Source organism: Grampus griseus (assembly GCF_964374135.1).
Source record: "Grampus griseus genome assembly, chromosome: 16".
NCBI lineage: Eukaryota > Metazoa > Chordata > Mammalia > Artiodactyla > Delphinidae > Grampus > Grampus griseus.
Genome location: NC_139010.1, coordinates 75,252,006 through 75,266,105, shown reverse-complemented (window position 1 = coordinate 75,266,105; position 14,100 = coordinate 75,252,006). Strand labels below are relative to the sequence as shown.

General features: G+C 37.0%; 1 protein-coding gene across 2 annotated transcripts in view; it reads left to right on the top strand.

The window, feature by feature from the left end:
* The window catches only part of MCMBP (minichromosome maintenance complex binding protein), a gene marked incomplete at its 5' end in the record, with an annotated part of 66,359 nt that overhangs the window by 20,297 nt on the left and 31,962 nt on the right, over positions 1-14,100 (top strand). For both annotated transcript variants that reach the window (XM_082673350.1, XM_082673349.1), the window contains 4 exons: positions 929-1,014; positions 1,619-1,759; positions 1,891-1,932; positions 11,932-12,033. In XM_082673350.1, coding sequence (XP_082529476.1) covers positions 929-1,014; positions 1,619-1,759; positions 1,891-1,932; positions 11,932-12,033 — 371 coding nt within the window. The remainder of the gene's footprint in view (positions 1-928; positions 1,015-1,618; positions 1,760-1,890; positions 1,933-11,931; positions 12,034-14,100) is intronic.

Sequence of the window (14,100 nt, the reverse complement as noted above, 5' to 3'; positions counted from 1 at the left end):
TCCTTATGTAGCACTCTGACTGGTAACACGTAACTGCAATCTACTCATAAGGAAACGTCAGACAGACCCAGTGAGGAGATTTCTATTTTTTAATAAAGGGTTTGTATTCTGCAGTGTCAGTGTCATAAGAGATAAAGATTGAGGAACTGTTCCAGAATAAAGGAGATTAAAAAAACACGATAGCTAAAAGCAGTATGTGATTCTAGACTGGGTCCTGTACTGAAGTGGAAAAAGTGCAATAAAGGATAGTGTTGGGTCAAATGACAAGTTGGAATATGGATGGTAGATTAGATAAAATGTATTGTATCAATTTTGAATTTCCTGAGATTGATAACAAGTACTGTGGTTATATAAGATAATCTCCTTATTCTTAGGAAACACATTGAACTATTTAAAGGTAAAAATAAATGATGTGTGTAATGTAATCTCAGGTGAGTCAGAAAAATATGTGGGAGAGAGAGAGCAAGCAAATAAAGTAAATGGGGCAAGGTTACAGGTGTTCTTTGTAATTATCATTGTGACATATTTTTCACTGTGACTTTTTGAAAGTTTGAAATTATTCCCAAATAAAAACTTAAAAAAAAAAAAACCACCACCACTCTCTGCTCTTCATTTCAGGGTAATTGTAAAAATTTTTTAAAATCTGTATAAAAATGTTTTCAAAGATCAGTCTGCTTTTCAAATGATGGTTCCTGTTCTGCTTTGTCTGGGGAGTCTCGTATCTCATTCTGTGGGTGTCCTCAGGAGATTGTTAGCTCCTGAGAGCCTGCAGGGGGTCAGCCTCGCCCTGATTGTAATATCCAAACCCCCAACAGGGCAGCTTCTGGTGTCTTGTTCAGTGCTTCCAATAAGGTGCACACTAATGTGTGAACATTGTCTATTATTATAGATTGTACTTTCAGCTTTGAACAGTATATTTTTCTTTCAGCTCAAAATGGAGTTAATCCTGGCTGGGAGAAGAAAGTAATTGAGTATTTTAAGGAAAAGCTGAAGGAAAATAATGCTCCTAAATGGGTGAGCTCATTGCTATTGGGGGGGGAGGGGGGTGGCGAGGGTTGGGCAGACTTGCAGTTTCTCACAGTAGAGCAGTAATCCACATACAGTTTAAATATATATAAATTAATGTTCACTGCCCTGTGCTTTAAGTGCATATGTATTAAAAGGTTTTTGGTCTCTTTTGCAACTTAAACTTAAATTCAAGCAAATAAGTGCTTCTATATTGGCGCCTCTAGGTGGCAGTAATTGACCATGAAAAAAATGGGTAGTTGTGAGAGATTCGATTATCTTTTGTTTTATTACCTTCATTTTAAAAGAGTTGACATGTACGAGTTTTAAGAGAGGAACTCAAAGCAAATGCCTTTCTGCTAATTGGAAAGTGTTGTGAAGGAAAAGCATCCTTTTACATTATAGTCAAATGTCATCATACAAACTTGCGAGAACACAGGAAGTACTTTTTTTTAGCAATTGTGTTATATTAACCATTGGGATCATTTGGCTCCCTTGATTTTGTGTGTGTGTGTGGGAATTGCGGTTTGAGTCTGGATATATATGTCTATGTCTATGTACTTAATGTTTTATACACAGAATATTTTGACTTGATTGTTCGTTTTCGTTAAAGGTACCATCATTGAATGAAGTTCCCCTTCATTATTTGAAACCTAACAGTTTTGTCAAGTTCCGTTGCATGATTCAGGATATGTTTGACCCTGAATTTTACATGGGAGTTTATGAAACCGTTAACCGAAACACAAAAGCACGTGTATGTATTGCTTTATTCATGAAACTTACTGTTTACAATTAGTAGTATTAATTTTGTCCTTGTGTTGTTTATGGTAATTTTCATTCTGATAGATTGATATAATACTGTTATTTTTTTGCTTTGGGTCATAGGTTCTTCATTTTGGAAAATATAGAGATGTAGCAGAGTGTGGGGTATGTATACTTAAAATATATTCACTGATATGATTTTTTTTTTGATCTAAAAATCTCTTAGAAGGTGGAATATTGTAAATGAAAAAATTCCTTTCTTTTCCTAATACCTATATACCTGCTTTTTAAAATTACAGGTTATGATAAGTTCTTTTAAAATGAAAAGTAGAAGAAAAATGAAAGAAGATTAATTTAGGGCTTTACACGTGCTTAATTAAATTTGATTAAATCCTGCCCTCTTTTCCTGGGAGGAAAAAAGTAAACTTAAGCTTTCTTTGATAAAAGGAAGTAATAGAAACTCTCTTACATATCAGTAATGGGAAAGGGAAGAAGACAGAATCCTGGATATAATTATAGTTGTAAAAGGGGTAGTTTTGAGATAGAAACTTACTAGAAAAGCAATTAGAGGAACCACAGTATATCTGCATTTTCTTTGGTATTGCTCTTCTGATAGTAGAAGAACAACGTGCAGAATTAAACTTCATTTCATTCAGACGCCTGTTCAACATGGCTGGCATTGTGACTGGGGAAAGTTTAAAACTTACTTCTGGTTTAATAGTAGAAGAAGATTATCAGCATGTCAAAATATATTAACTAAAAATATCTCATATTTTGCTTTTTGTGTGTTTTTCATGTGGTACTATTGAAACACAGGTGGTAATTTTCAATTGTTAGAAAGAAAACAAGTATCACAGGTAGGGATTGACCAGGCAGGTGCTGAGGCACGACCCCAGTAGAAAGGTGAACCTCAGTAGTTACCTCCATTCTGGATCTATTAGATTTCTGCTTTGCAGTCCAGAATCTTAGTTTAATCGGGTTATTTAGGGCTTTTTACATTCTGGGAGTCTGTCTCCTGCTTACCCAAACCTCAAGAGGTTAATATATAAACCCTAATCCCAGCCTGTTAATTCACAGTATAAATTGTTTCTGTTGAATAATGTTTTAGCCCAGCGGGCTGATCTGTATGGAAGAAAAGCCCTAATTTGAAAGTTTGCTATAAAGAAAAAATGATAACTTCCTATACTTATTTAGAGTAACGGACTCACGAATGATGGATTCGTTTAATCTTACACATGATGGCCTCCAGCTCTCCCATGTCTTTTTCCTTTAGGGTGCCCCATAGCATGCACCATTGTGCAAGTCTAGTGAATCAACTTGAGGTTTCCTGCATCCCTTGTTTGAGGGGCCCTAAGCCATATTAGGCTAATAAATTAATACACATTTTTTTTCCTAGTACACAATAATGCAGTGTCTCTATAGCTCAACAATCTCAGCCCCTGGAAATGGGAAAATGAAATAGGTGAGACTGTCTATCTGTGACACTCCCAAAGGCAAAGAGTTTTTATTTTGTACTACATTGCTAAAGAGTCATAAGTAAAAGCACCACACCAGGAAAAGGGAACTTTGGCCCTGGAAAGAAATACAGAAAAAACTTAGCTTATATATATTATCTCAGGCTCAATTGATATCTCTGGGATTCTTTCTTTGTTTCCTTTCTTTCTTTCTTTTTCTCTTAAAAAACAGAATATAGATTTTACTTACTTTTAAGGGTTTTTTTTTGGTACTCTAAAAGTAATATGTGTTTGTTGAAATAATTTTTTCAATATTACATCTTGGGTCCTCTCTGCCTCTTATCTCTAAGTATATTTGAAATAGAGAATATGCCTTTTCTAAGGAATAATATCTGACTTTTAAATCTCATCTCAGAGCTACCTCGTAATGAGTATTTCACTAAATTCCTATTTAATGGGCTAATTCTGATAGCTTTTTATGAGAGAGACAGTGGGATTACCATGAGCACTGTCTTTGAAAAAATTTAATAAAATAACATGTTTATTTAAAGGGAGTTAATTTTTTTTTCATTTTTCCTTTAACATCTTTATTGGAGTATAATTGCTTTACAATGTTATGTTAGCTTCTGCTGTATAAAAAAGTGAATCAGCTATATGCATACGTATATCCCCATATCTCCTCCCTCTTGAGCCTCCCTCCCACCCTCCTTATCCCACCCCTCTAGGTGGTGGCAAAGCACCAAGCTGATCGCCCTGTGCTATGCAGCTGCTTCCCACTAGCTACCTACTTTACATTTGGTAGTGTATATATGTCAATGTTACACTCTCACTTCGTCCCAGCTTACCCTTCCCCCTCCCCGTGTCCTCAAGTCCATTCTCTACGTCTGTGTCTTTATTCCTGTCCTGCCCCTAGGTTCATCAGAGACTTTTTTTTGTTTTTTTAGATTCCATATATATATGTTAGCATACGGTATTTGTTTGTTTTTCTCTTTCTGACTTACTTCACTCTGTATGACAGACTGTAGGTCCATCCACCTCACTACAAATAACTCAATTTCGTTTCTTTTTATGGCTGAGTAATAGTCCATTGTATATATGTGCCACATCTTCTTTATCCATTCATCTGTCGATGGACACTTAGGTTGCTTCCATGTCCTGGCTATTGTAAATAGAGCTGCAATGAACATTGTGGTACATGACTCTTTTTGAATTATGGTTTTCTCAGGGTATATGCCCAGTAGTAGGATTGCTAGGTCATATGGTAGTTCTATTTTTAGTTTCCTAACGAACCTCCCTACTGTTCTCCATAGTGGCTGTATCAATCTACATTCCCAGCAACAGTGCAAGAGGGTTCCCTTTTCTCCACACCCTCTCCAGCATTTATTGTTTGTAGATTTTTTGATGATGGCCATTCTAGCCGGTGTGAGATGATACCTCATTGTAGTTTTGATTTGCATTTTTCTAATGATTAGTGATGTTGAGCATCGTCTCATGTGTTTGCTGGCCATCTGTATATCTTCTTTGGAGAAATGTCTGTTCAGGCCTTCTGCCCGTTTTTGGATTGGGTTGTTTGTTTTTTTCATATTGAGCTGCATGAGCTGCTTGTGTATATTTTGGAGTTTAATCCTTTGCCCATTGCTTTGTTTGCAGACATTTGCTTCCATTCTGAGGGTTGTCTTTTCATCTTGTTTATGGTTTCCTTCACTGTGCAAAAGCTTTTAAGTTTCATTAGGTCCCAATTGTTTATTTTTGTTTTTATTTCCATTTCTCTAGAATGTGGGTCAAAAAGGAACTTGCTGTGATTTATGTCTGTGTTCTGCCCATGTTTTCCTCTAAGAGTTTTATAGTGTTTGGCCTTACATTTAGGTCTTTAATTCATTTTGAGTTTATTTTTATGTATGGTGTTAGGAAGTGTTCTAATTCCATTCTTTTACATGTAGCTGTCCAGTTTTGCGAGCACCACTTATCGAAGAGGCAATCTTTCCTCCATTGTATACTCTTGCCTCCTTTATCAAAGATAAGGTGACTGTGTGTGCATGAGTTTATCTCTGGGCTTTCTATCCTGTTCCATTGAACTATATTTCTGTTTTTGTGCCAGTACCATACTGTCTTGATTACTTTAGCTTTTTTTTCTTAAATCTATTTATTTTATTTATTTTATTTCTGGCTGTGTTGGGTCTTCGCTGCTGTGCGCGGGCTTTCTCTAGTTGCAGCTAGCAGGGGCTGCTCTTCGTTGTGGTGCATGGGGTTCTTGTTGTGGATCACAGGCTCTAGGCATGCGGGCTTCAGTAGTTGTGTCTCAGGAGCTCTAGAGCGCAGGCTCGGTAGTTGTGGCACACGGGCTTAGTTGCTCTGTGGCATGTGGGATCTTCCCAGACCAAGGCCCGAACCCATATCCCCTGCATTGGCAGGTGGATTCTTAACCTCTGCACCACCAGGGAAACCCTTGATTACTGTAGCTTTGTAGTATAGTCTGAAGTCCTGGAGCCTGATTTCTCCAGCTCCGTTTTTCTCAAGATTGCTTTGGCTGTTTGGGGTCTTTTGTGTTGCCATACAAATTGTGCGATTTTTTGTTCTAAGTTCTGTGAAAAATGCCATTGGTAGTTTGATAGGGATTGCACTGAATCTGTAGATTGCTTTGTGTAGTATAGTCATTTTCACAATGTTGATTCTTCCAATGCAAGAACATGGTATATCTCTCCATCTGTTGGTATCATCTTTAATTTCTTTCATCAGTGTCTTATAGTTTTCTGCATACAGGTCTTTTGTCGCCTTAGGTAGGTTTATTCGTAGGTATTTTATTCTTTTTGTTGCAGTGGTAAATGAGATTGTTTCCTTAATTTCTCTTTTGGATTTTTCATCATTAGTGTATAAGAATGCAAGAGATTTCTGTGCATTAATTTTGTGTCCTGCTACTCTACCTGATATTTTGATTAGCTCTGGTATTTTTCTGGTAACATCTTTAGGATTCTCTGTGTATAGTATCATGTTATCTGCAAACAGTGACAGCTTTACTTCTTCTTTTCCTATTTGGATTTCTTTTATTTCTTTTTCTTCTCTGATTGCTGTGGCTAAAACTTTCAAAACTGTGTTGAATAATAGTGGTGAGAGTGGGCGACCTTGTCTTGTTCCTGATCTTAGAGGAAATGGTTTCAGTTTTTCACCATTGAGTTTTTCACCATTGAGTTTTCACCATTTCAGTTTTTCACCATTTTTCACGATGTTGCCTGTGGGTTTGTCATATATGACCTTTATTATGTTGAGGTAGGTTCCCTCTATGCCCACTTTCTGGAGAGTTTTTATCATAAATGGGTGTTGAATTTTGTCAAAAGCCTTTTCTGCATCTATTGAGATTATCATATGGTTTTTTAACCTTCAGTTTGTTAATATGGTGTATCATATTGATTGATTTGCATATATTGAAGAATCCTTGCATTCCTGGGATAAACCCCACTTGATCATGGTGTATGATCCTCTTAATGTGCTGTCGAATTCTGTTTGCTAGTATTTTGTTGAGTATTTTTGCATCTATGTTCATCAGAGATATTGGCCTGTAGTTTTCTTTCTCTGTGACATCTTTGTCTGGTTTTGGTATCAGGGTGATGGTGGCCTCATAGAATGAGTTTGGGAGTGTTCCTCCCATTGCTGTATTTTGGAAGAGTTTGAGAAGGATTGGTGTTAGCTTTTCTCTAAAAGTTTGATAGAATTCGCCTGTGAAGACATCTGGTCCTGGGCTTTAGTTTGGAAGATTTTTTTTTTTTTTTTTGCGGTATGCGGGCCTCTCACTGTTGTGGCCTCTTCCGTTGCGGAGCACAGGCTCTGGACGTGCAGGCTCAGCGGCCATGGCTCACGGGTCTAGCCGCTCCGGGGCATGTGGGATCTTCCCGGACCGGGGCATGAACCCGTGTCCCCTGCATCGGCAGGTGTACTCTCAACCACTGCGCCACCAGGGAAGCCCTGTTGGAAGATTTTTAATCACAGTCTCATTTCAGTGCTTGTGATTAATCTGTTTATATTTTCTATTTCTTCCTGCTTCAGTCTCAGAAGGTTGAGCTTTTCTAAGAATGTGTCCATTTCTTCCAGGTTGTCCATTTTATTGGCATATAGTTGCTTGTAGTAATCTCTCATGATCCTTTATATTTCTGCAGTGTCAGTTGTTACTTCTCCTTTTTCATTTCTAATTCTGTTGATTTAAGTCTTCTCCCTTTTTTTCTTGATGAGTCTGGCTAATGGTTTATCCATTTTGTTTATCTTCTCAAAGAACCAGCTTTTAGTTTTATTGATCATTGCTACTGTTTCCTTCATTTCTTTTTCATTTATTTCTGAACTGATCTTTATGATTTCTTTCCTTCTGCTAACTTTGGGATTTTTTTGTTCTTCTTTCTCTAATTGTTTTAGGTGTAAGATTAGGTTGTTTACTTGAGATTTTTCTTATTTCTTGAGTTAGGATTGTGTTGCTATAAACTTCCCTCGTAGAACTGCTTTTGCTGCATCCCATAGCTTTTGGGTGGTTGTGTTTTCATTGTCATTTGTTTCTAGGTAGTTTTTGATTTCCTCTTTGATTTCCTCAGTGATCTCTTGGTTATTTAGTAGCATATTATTTAGCCTCCATGTGTTTGTATTTTTTACAGGTTTTTTTTTCCTGTAATATCTAGTCTCATAGCGTTGTGGTCAGAAAAGATACTTAATACGATTTCAATTGTCTTAAATTTACTAAGGCTTGATTTGTAACCCAAAATATGGTCTGTCCTGGAGAATGTTCCATGAGCACTTGAGAAGAAAGTGTATTCTGTTGTTTTTGGCTGGACTGTCCTATAAATATCAATTAAGTCCATCTTGTTTAATGTGTCATTTAAAGCTTGCATTTCCTTAATTTATTTTCATTTTGGATGATCTGTCCATTGGTGAAAGTGGGGTGTTAAAGTCCCCCTACTATTTTTGTGTTACTGTCGATTTCCCCTTTTATGGCTGTTAGCATTTGTCTTATGTATTGAGGTGCTCCTATGTTGGGTGCATATATATTTATAATTGTTATATCATCTTGGATTGATCCCTTGATCATTATGTAGTGTCCTTCTTTGTCTCTTGTAATAGTCTTTGTTTTAAAGTCTATTTTGTTTGATATGAGGATTGCTACTCCAGCTTTCTTTTGATTTCCATTTGCATGGAATATCTTTTTCCATCCCCTCACTTTCATTCTGTATGTGTCCCTAGGTCTGAAGTGGGTCCGTTGTAGACAGCATATGTACGGGTCTTGTTTTGGTATCCATTCAGCCAGTCTGTTTCTTTTTGTTGGAGCATTTAATCCATTTACATTTAAGGTAATTATTGATATTTATGGTCCTATTACCATTTTCTTAATTGTTTTGGGTGTTTTTTAAACATCTTTATTGGAATATAGTGGCTTTACAGAGGTGTGTTAGTTTCTGCTTTATAACAAAGTGAATCAGCTATGCATATATCCCCATATCTCTTCCCTCTTGCGTCTCCCTCCCTCACACCCTCCCTATCCCACCCCTCTAGGTGGTCACAAAGCACCAAGCTGATCTCCCCTGTGCTATGTGGCTGCTTCCCATTAGCTATCTGTTTGATATTTGGTAGTGTATATATGTCCATGCCACTCTCTCACTTTGTCCCATCTTACCCTTCTCCCTCCCCACATCCTCAAGTACATTTTCTAGTAGGTCTGTGTTTTTATTCCCGTCCTGTCCCTAGGTTCTTCATGACCATTTTGGGTTCTTTTTTTTTTTTTTTTTTTTTTAGATTCCATATATATGTGTTAGCATACGGTATTTGTCTTTCTCTTTCTGACTTACTTCACTCAGTATGACAGACTCTAGGTCCATCCACCTCACTACAAATAACTCAGTTTCGTTTCTTTTTATGGCTGAGTAATATTCCATTGTATATATGTGCCACATCTTTATCCATTCATCTGTCGATGGACACTTAGGTTGCTTCCATGTCCTGGCTATTGTAAATAGTGCTGCAGTGAACATTGTGGTCCATGGCTCTTTTTGAATTATGGTTTTCTCAGGGTATATGCCCAGTAGTGGGATTGCTGTGTCGTATGGTAGTTCTATTTTTAGTTTTTTAAGGAACCTCCATACTGTTCTCCATAATGGCTGTATCAATTTACATTCCCACCAACAGTGCAAGGAGGGTTCTCTTTTCTCCACACCCTCTCCAGCATTTATTGTTTGTAGATTTTTTGATGATGGCCATTCTGATGGATGTGAGGTGATACCTCATTGTAGTTTTGATTTGCATATCTCTAATGATTAGTGACGTTGAGCATCCTTTCACGTGTTTGTTGGTAATCTGTGTGTCTTCTTCGGAGAAATGTCTATTTAGGTCTTCTCATTTTTGGATTGGGTTGTTTGTTTTTTTGATATTGAGCTGTATGAGCTGCTTATAAATTTTGGAGATTAATCCTTTGTCGGTTGCTTCATTTGCAAATATTTTCTCCCATTCTGAGGGTTGTCTTTTCATCTTGTTTATGGTTTCCTTTGCTGTGCAAAAGCTTTTAAGTTTCATTAGGTCCCATTTGTTTATTTTTGGTTTTATTTCCATTTTTCTAGGAGGTGGGTCAAAAAGGATCTTGCTGTGATTTATGTCATAGAATGTTCTGCCTGTGGTTTCCTCTAAGAGTTTGATAGTGTCTGGCCTTACATTTAGGTCTTTAATCCATTTTGAGTTTATTTTTGTGTATGGTGTTAGGGAGTGTTCTGATTTCATTCTTCTTTTTTTGGGGGGGGGTGTACACGGGCCTCTCACTGTTGTGGCCTCTCCCGTTGCGGAGCACAGGCTCCGGACGCGCAGGCTCAGCAGCCATGGCTCACGGGCCTAGCCACTCTGCAGCATGTGGGATCTTCCCGGACCGGGGCACGAACCTGTGTCCTCTGCATCGGCAGGCAGACTCTCAACCACTGCGCCACCAGGGAAGCCCCTAATTTCATTCTTTTACATGTAGCTGTTCAGTTTTCCCAGCACCACTTATTGAAGAGGTTGTCTTTTCTCCATTGTATATTCTTGCCTCCTTTATCAAAAATAAGATGACAGTATGTGTACGCGTTTATCTATCTCTGGGCTTTCTATCCTGTTCCTTGGTTTGTTTTTGCATGTCTTTTCCTTCTCTTGTGTTTCCTGCCTGGAGAGGTTCCTTTAGCATTTGTCGTAAAGCTGCTTTGGTGGTACTGAATTCTCTTAATGTTTGCTTATCTGTAAACGTTTTAATTTCTCCATCGAATCTGAATGAGATCCTTGCTGGGTTGAGTAATCTTGGTTGTAGGGTTTTCCCTTTAATCACTTTAAATATGTCCTGTCACTCCTTTCTGGTTTGCAGAGTTTCTGCTGAAAAACCAGCTGTTAACCTTATGGGGATTCCCTTGTATGTTATTTGTTGCTTTTCCTTTGCTGATTTTAATTTTTTTTCTTTGTATTTAATTTTTGATAGTTTCATTAATATGTGTCTTGGTGTGTCTCTTTGGGTTTATCCTGTTTGGTACTCTCTGTGCTTCCTGAACTTGATCGACTCTTTCCTTTCCCATGTTAGGGAAGTTTTCGACTGTAATCTCTTCAAATATTTTCTCAGCCCCTTTCTTTTTCTCTTCTTCTGGGACCCCTATAATTCGAATGTTTGTGTGTTTAATGTTGTCCCAGAGGTCTCTGAGATTGTCCTCAATTCTTTTTTTTTTTTTTTTGCTTTATTTTTTTTTTGCGGTACGCGGGCCTCTCACTGCTGTGGCTCCTCCCGTTGCGGAGCACAGGCTCCGGACACGCAGGCCCAGTGGCCATGGCTCACGGGCCCAGCCGCCCCGTGGCATGCGGTATCCTCCCAGACCGGGGCACGAACCTGTGTCCCCTGCATCCTGTGTCCCCTGCATCGGCAGGTGGACTCTCAACCACTGCACCACCAGGGAAGCCCTTGTCCTCAATTCTTTTCATTCTTTTTTCTTTATTCTGCTCCCTGGCAGTTATTTCCACCATTTTATCTTCCAGCTCACTTATTTGTTCTTCTGCCTCAGTTATTGTGCTATTGATTCCTTCTAGAGTATTTTTAATTTCAGTAATTATGTTGTTCATCACTGTTTGTTTGCTCTTGATTTCTTCTAGATCCTTGTTAAATGTTTCTTGTATTTTCTCCATTCTGTTTCCGAGATTTTGGATAATTTTTACTATCATAGCTCTGAATTCTTTTTCAGGTAGGTTGCCTATTTCGTCTTCATTTATTTGGTCTTTAGGTTTTTACCTTGCTCCTTCGTCTGTAACATAGTTTTTTGTTGTTTCTTTCTTTTCTTTTCTTTTCCTCTTTTTGATGGGTGGTGCTGTATTCTTGTCTTACTGGTTGTTTGGCCTGAGACGTCCAGCACTGGAGTTTGCAGACAGTTGGATAGAGCTGGTTTGGTGCTGAAATGAGGACCTCCGGGAGGCCTCACTCTGATTAATATTCAAAGGGATTTAATTTTTTAACCTAGGGTGCTGTATATTTGGATTTGAAGGAAGGTACTGTATTGATTATTGCATTTGAAATGATTTTATGTCTGTTTTCTTTTCAAAAATGATAGTTTGGATTTAGTAGTTGCTTGTTAATTAACTCTTAATATGAAAGTATTGTGATTTTATAAATAACATGGAAATATGGTTGCTAATTTTTAAAGTTTTTGTAATAAATTTTTTTAAATAAAACAAAATTTTGTATATATCACAGCCTCAGCAAGAAGTTGATTTAAACTCTCCACGAACTACCACTTTGGAAAGACAGACTTTCTATTGTGTTCCAGTGCCTGGAGAATCCACGTGGGTAAAAGAAATATCCTTTATCTGAACCTTCTTATGTGTTGAATGGTTACTGATTATTTTCTTAATTGAAGAGAGCACAATTCACATTTTGATTTTTTTTTTTAAACTTAGTCTTTTTACCTCAGTGAAGGTAGCTGGAAAAGAAAATTATTCTTCATTTATAGAGCTTGGCTTTATTTTTATAAAATGTGTTTCCTTTGTCCTAAACAAGAAAATCTATAAAACAACCTTCAGTATTCATCACTGAGAAATGATAAAATTATGGTGCATTCTGCTAGTGAAAAACTGTTTAAAAGATTGAGGTGGATTTAAAGGGACTGAAAAAGAGAGTTGCACAATCATTAAGTAAAAAAACTGGTTTTAAATTAGAACTCATTCTAATTTTATTAAGGGAAAACAATATGTTTGTTCTTTTGAGAGATTGTGGAGACATCTCATTCTCATGTTTATTTTTTTTAGTTACTAATTTCTTTAGGCATTGTTCACATACTGAAATGCACAGATTTTAAAGGTATACTTAAGTGGTTTGGATAAATGCATACACCTGTAATTTGCACACCCATGGAAGTAAAGAATTTTGTGCCTTTTTCCCGTCACCACCTCCTCCCCACGACTGCTCTGATTTTTTTCACTATAGCTTAATTTTACCTATTGTTGAATGTCATACAAATGGAATCATATAACATACAGTCTTTTGTGTCTGATATCTTTTATTCAGCATAATGCATTTGAGATTCATCCATGTGTATCCATAGTTCATTCCTTTTTATTGCTGATGGTATTTGTTTATATAATATCCAATTGATGAACATTTGGGTTGTTTCCAGTTTGAGGCCAGGCATTTTTTGGTGAGATTTTAACTTACTAAATCAGTTTTTTAACAGATACTTTGTGTCGGTTGTGATAAAGTTGTGTATCTCTCAAGGAATGTTTCACAATCATTGAATCACAGTTCTTGAATTTATTGACATAAAACTTTCATAGTATTTCCTTATTTTCCTTTTAATGTCTAAGGCATATCTAACAGTGATCTCCTTTCATTTCCAAAATGTTAATTTATTTTTCTCTTTTATCCTTGATTAGTATTGCTAGGGGTTTGTCAGAGAATCAAGTATTTACTTTAATTTTTTGTTTTCTATTTCATTGATGTTTGCTCTTACTTCCTTCATTTTTAGTAATGGTTTTAATTTTTTTTTTAAACCTTAAGGTTAGTGTGCAGATCATTTCATATCTTCCTTTTCTAATATTAGCATTTAAGGCCATAAAATACTCTCTAATCACTGCTTTAGTTGGATCCCACAAATTTTGACTTGTTTTTACTCTCATTCAGTTCAAAATATTTTCTAATTTCCTTTGTGATTTCTTCTTTGATCCTTGAGCCTCACTACAATATACTTCTGTTGATCTTTTAAACAGTTGTCTCCTACATAAATTTAGAAATAAGGGGGAAAAATTACGTCTTTTATGTTGCATAAATATTGATCATTTCTGGCTCTTTTTGTCTTTGTCTGGAATCATTTCACTGAGTCCTTTTTTTTAAGTACTGATCCATTGGTAATAAATTTTCTCAGCTTTTTTTTAACTGAAAATGTCTTTATTTCACCCTTTTGGGGTGTGTGTGTGTGTGTGTGTGTGTGTGTGTGTGTGTGTGTGTGTGTCGTGGTGCTGCATTGTGCAGCATGCCGGATCTTAGTTCCCTGATCAGGGATCTATGTGCCCCCTGCATTGGGAGCATGGAGTCTTAACCACTGGACTGCTAGGGAGGTCCCTCACCTTTATTTTTGAAGGATATTTTCGGAGGTTGTAGAACACTTTTTTTTCTCCCAGTGGTTATAGAATGCTTGATTGACAGGTATCTCCCATCTTCAACATTTTAATGATATTGTTCCATTGTCTTCTGGCCTCCATTGTTTTTTTATGAAAGGATAGCTGTCATTTTTATCATTGTCACGTGTATGTAATGGGTCTTTAGTTTTCCTCTGGCTGCTTCTAATATTCTCTGTGGTTTTCAGCAGCTTGACTATGATGTGCCCATGTCTGGGTTTTTTGTGTTTATCCTGCTTGGGTTTTATTGAGC